Consider the following 5000-nt stretch of genomic DNA (forward strand, 5'->3'; position numbering starts at 1 on the left):
AGACGCGGCAATGCTGCCGCATCGCCCGCAACCGCGGAGATGTGGCAACGCTTTGACCTGGGATAAAAGGGACAGGCGGCGCGCTTCAAGGTCAGTGCTTCTCCGGCCAGCATCCTGTTGCTCTCTCCGTCAGCGCCTCCGTCTTCGTCGTCCACTGCAGCCAAGAAGCCCAAAGGACCCATGCTGAAGAGGATCAGGAAAGGGGCCCTGAGAACTCCAGGAGCCCTGGCAGCTGGAGTTGCCCCCTACGCAAAGCCTCCTGAAGCTGATGGTCCCCCTTCAGGCAGCGATGCTGTGGTGCTGCAGCTTGAGGCCGACGAGCTCGTGACGGAGAGCGAGCTAGAGGAGGAGGAAGAGGACCTTGCCCTCGTCTACGAGAGCGACCCCGCCGCCGCCGCCGACGACAACTCCCACGAGGGGGATGCCGATGACGACACCGAAGGCACTCCTGAAGGAGATGACCTAGATGGCCCTACAGGTCAGGGACAGAAGAAGAACCCGTCAGTGATCCTCTCGGAGGAAAACGAGAGGCTTGTTGGCGAGTGGCTGGAGACCGAGGCCGAGTTTATTTATAACAAGGGCCTCACAGCCTACAAGGACAAGGCCAAGGTGTGGAGGGCCTTCGAAGAGAAGGGCCAGTTACTTGTTCCTCCCGTGAGCGGCTGTGAAGTGAGGACGTGGTTTACATCCCTCAGGAGTCGTTTTGGGCGGCTCATGGCAGAGAAGAATGGCCAAGGGACGGGCAGACGGCTGACGGACCGGGAGAAATGGATTCTCAACATTTTCCACTTCCTGAAGCTGCACATTGTGCATCAAAGGAAGCCAAAGGTGTTGGGACTTCCGATGGTATGTCTGTTTTATTGTGTTTTCATGCATGATTATTACTGAATATAACGTTATTACATAGTTTCCATGCATTCAATGTGCATTTTATACCATTTTCTCATATATGTTCCTCCTCTTTTTACAGGCTGCCTGTGCTGCTGCCGCCCTCCCTGTCCAAGCTCTGGACCTGCCTGCTGCTCCTGTTTCTTCTCCTGCCCCGACACCGATGCCCTCGCCCTCTCCGGTTGATCCAGCGAGCACCAAGGCTCGGAAAAACCAAGTTTCCGAGGTGTTTGACGTCGCCTTCACGAAGGCACAGGCCCTCCGGGACGATATGCTGACCAATGTGCAGCCAGCTCCTCGTAACCCCCACGTCCTCTACTGGAGGAAGTTTTTTCAAGAGGTCGAGGATGAGTGCACACAGGTGTCAGAGCAGCTGAGTCTGCAACTGAAAATGGAGATGCTCGGTGCCATCCAGAGGTACATTCGTGCCACCAAAGAGGGCTCCACGGTGCCGTCGAGGGCCATGATGACCCACACCATGGCAGTGACAGCAGAGTGTCAGACACCTGCAGTTCCTGCCAGCTTGTCGGCATCGCAGCAGCAGCAGACACTCACTGCACAGCAGCTGGCGCTCCTGCAAGCACAGTTGGTGACATCGACACCAAAGGAACTAAGCAACCTGTCGATTGACACCACCTTTTAAAATAATTTACAAAATTATTTTATTTATTGTATTTACTTACGCTTATATTTACATGTATGTTTGTATTTTATATTAAATGAATATCTTTTGCAATATCATATCTAGCTCTATCCTCTGCTCAAATATCGTGTATTCAATGAAGTAGCTAAAATACAAGTACACAAATAAAGAAGGCAAAATGAACCTGAATACACTAACATTTCAGTATACATTACTGACTTTGAAATAAGTTCAAAATACTTTATGTAACATATGTGCACAGAAGCAAAATGGCAACAGACCAAATATTAGCAAGTCATATAAAACGTCACAAATATCGGGGAGAAGATAGTTTCAAAAAGATAGAATTTTCATATCAGAATATCAACAATGTAAATGCTACGAGCAGGTACTTTCAAGAACATAGAATTATCACATCAGAATAGAAACAATGTTAAGAGAAGGTACTTTCAAAAATGATAGAATTATCATATCAGAACAGAAACAATGTTAAGAGAAGGTACTTTCAAAAATGATAGAATTATCATATCAGAATAGATTCCATGTTAAGAAATTATTAAAAAGGGCAAAATAACTACATCTTCTTTCTTTTATTTATATGTATGTTTGTTTCATATTGATTAAACATACATTTGCGATGTCATGTCCCGCGCTATCCTCTTCCCAATCACCAAGTATTGATGAGAGTAATATATCATGGATTTGAGCAATATCTTTTATTAAATCAACTAAAAGAGACAAGTACACAAATACACTGGGCAAAATAATCCTGAATTAATATATTATTGAATTTTAAATAAGTCCAAAATAAATGCAGGAACAGACATTTAAGTAATTACAACAATCACGTATGCAGGAAAGTAACTAAATCATGTTCTCCTGCCAGTGCACAGATCCTTCAGCAGATGAAATGTATTCCTTCAGCATGTTACGCTGTTCTTTTGCATCCCTCGTTGCAGTGTTGCCGGTCACGGTTGGAAGGGCTGCTCCTAAGGACGGGTCACTCCTCCAGCTACCAGGGATGACAGCATGTGTGACGGGGTGCTCCTGATCTCCTTCTTGTCTTTGTGCAATTCTTCGTATGATCATATTGTGCAGAACACATGCGGACATCACTAATGGCTCTATATGGTCAGGCTTCAAGCATATTGCAGTGTGGAATACTCGGAATCTATTTGCCAGAATCCCAAAGGCGTCCTCCACTGTCCTGTGTGCCCTACTTAACCTGTAGTTGTAAATCCGTTCCTCCTTGCTAAGTCCTCTTTTTGGGTAGGGCTTCATAAGGTAATTCCTCAGGGGAAAGGCATCATCGCCAACTAGGAAGTAGGGCACAGGAGATCCATTAGGTTGACCTGGCAGGGCATCCGGTTGGGGAAGATTTGCTTCCTCTTGCAACAGCATTTCTGCCAGTCGGGTGTGGGCAAATACACCACCGTCTGACTCTGACCCAATGGCACCCACGTCGACGTATAGGAACTTGTATGAAGCATCAGCAACTGCAAGTAATACCATGGAGTAGAACTTCTTGTAGTTGAAGTAATGCGTACCGCCCTTGGGAGGGTTACAGAGCCTAATGTGTTTCCCATCTATAGCTCCAATTACGTGTGGGAAGTTCCACCGTTCCTCAAAACCCCGTGCAACCTCCTGCCACGCTTCACGTGTTTGTGGCACCTGCAGTTCCTCATCCCCAAAGGCAGCAACAATGGCCCTGCAGGTCTCCGGTACAATGTGACTAATGGTGTTGTGGGCTACCCGGAACGAATATTGCAGACTCTTGTATGAATCACTTGTAGCGAGGAAGCGTAGGGTGATAGCAACACGTAGGCCTGGCTCAATGGGTTTCCTCCAGAATGTCACTTTCTTCTGAATGTAGGGTGTGACCCATTCAACAACTTCATTGAAGAGGTCCTTGTCAATCCGGGTAAAATTTCTGTACAGGTCTGGGGCTTCGGTTGACAACTCCTCCATCAGGTTGTCATAATGACCTTGCTCCATCCTTTTCTGCAGGTACAGCCACGCCCGCACCCTCCTTGGCCGCCTTTTTTTCTGCTCTGTGTGCTTTGCAGCAATCATTGCAATCTCCAGCAATAACATGACATGCACATATTCAATGACATATGGCAACATTTCTGTTCAATCCCTACTTGCTATAGCTATAAGTTGATGCATTTCAGCTATGTTGTCCATGTTGCTTCAGCACGTTGGTAGTATGTCTTGATGCTGTGGTATTACGGCATTGACTAGCCTCACATGTGCAACTGCCGACCCTTATATAGCTGGGGTTTAACCCCCGCAGCACGTGGGGCCAGCGTGACGTTTGCGTAACTCAGTTACGCAGAACGTAACACATACGGTATACGTACGTTGGTGTTACGTGCTCTGCCACGCACTACTTCTGCCTGTGCCGCCGCTTGTCGGTCAGCGTCACGTCACCCTTATACAGTGCGTACATTTGCGGCGCACTATAATACACATGCATCACGCACATCGTCCCGTGACACGTATCCAGTTAGGCTGGGCTTATTTTCTCGTGTATGCGCAAGTTTCACAAATTCCAGCTGTGCGTGCGCATGCGTGACTTGATACGTGAATGTGTGAACTTAGCATAAGCTGGAGGAAGGTCTGCGTCAAATGACGGAAGAAAAGGCGGCGTTGGTGGCAGAGGTCCGGAAACATCAGCAAACAATCAGCCGGTACAAGGCTGAAATGGAAGACCTCCAGAGTCATAATCGAGTACTACGGTAAGGATGTCGTAAGACTTACGAAAGGAAATGGCAACCTTCAATGTAAGGTAGAGGAAAAAGAGCTGAGGCTGAGGCAGGCGGAAGAGTTCTTGGCTGAAAAGGAACGTCGCCTGGAAGAGGCAGGGAAAGAGATCACAAAAATGGATGACGAGAGAAGTAAAATGAACACTCAACTGTGGCACCTACTGGGAGAGAAAGAAGCAATACTGCGCGACTGGAACATCATCAGAATGAGGAACGAACGATTAGAAGAAATAAATGGACAGCTGCAGGAGCAGCTCTCCGTTCTCTCACACTGGCGCGATGAAGTGTGCGCTGGCCTATTAAAGACGGATCGGGATCTCATGTAATATAGGAGAGGATGGTTCACTTATTTTAACAGAGGAAAGACTACAGTGATACTGCAGTATCTCTCAATTAGTCATTGAGCGTAAGCTAATGCAGTACTTGTCTTTTAGTATCAAGGAAAAATTTCTGTTATGTTGTAAAAACTTTGCTTTGTAAATTTAAGATGAGGGAAAATGGAATAAAGTTATAAATAAGCTTTTTGTATCATGTATAAATTTCTATGTTCTGTTATGCTGTAAATATTTTGCTTTGTAATTTCAAGATAAGGATATAAATTAAAGGTACAAATAATTTTTTGTACTTCACCGTAGAAAGTTAAGGTCATTCTTTGTGCTCAACAGACTTCACTGACTCATACTTAAGTCATCACTGGAAAT

The 5000-nt window shown here is 46.2% G+C and overlaps 1 protein-coding gene and 2 long non-coding RNA genes across 4 annotated transcripts in view; 2 read left to right on the top strand and 1 right to left on the bottom strand.

Annotated features, from left to right (window-relative positions):
• Positions 1–1568, top strand: part of LOC136850382 (uncharacterized) — a 2495-nt gene extending 927 nt beyond the window's left edge. The window contains exons 1-2 of the mRNA XM_067123989.1: positions 1–846; positions 971–1568. The exon at positions 1–846 is cut by the window's left edge and continues 927 nt beyond it. Coding sequence (XP_066980090.1) covers positions 181–846; positions 971–1531 — 1227 coding nt within the window. The 5' untranslated portion in view covers positions 1–180 and the 3' untranslated portion in view covers positions 1532–1568. The remainder of the gene's footprint in view (positions 847–970) is intronic.
• The window catches only part of LOC136850662 (uncharacterized), a 352695-nt gene that overhangs the window by 143032 nt on the left and 204663 nt on the right, over positions 1–5000 (top strand). The gene's annotated exons all lie outside the window — the stretch shown is intronic.
• The window catches only part of LOC136850664 (uncharacterized), an 85988-nt gene that overhangs the window by 55090 nt on the left and 25898 nt on the right, over positions 1–5000 (bottom strand). The gene's annotated exons all lie outside the window — the stretch shown is intronic.

This window comes from Macrobrachium rosenbergii, chromosome 22 (assembly GCF_040412425.1).
Source record: "Macrobrachium rosenbergii isolate ZJJX-2024 chromosome 22, ASM4041242v1, whole genome shotgun sequence".
Lineage (NCBI taxonomy): Eukaryota > Metazoa > Arthropoda > Malacostraca > Decapoda > Palaemonidae > Macrobrachium > Macrobrachium rosenbergii.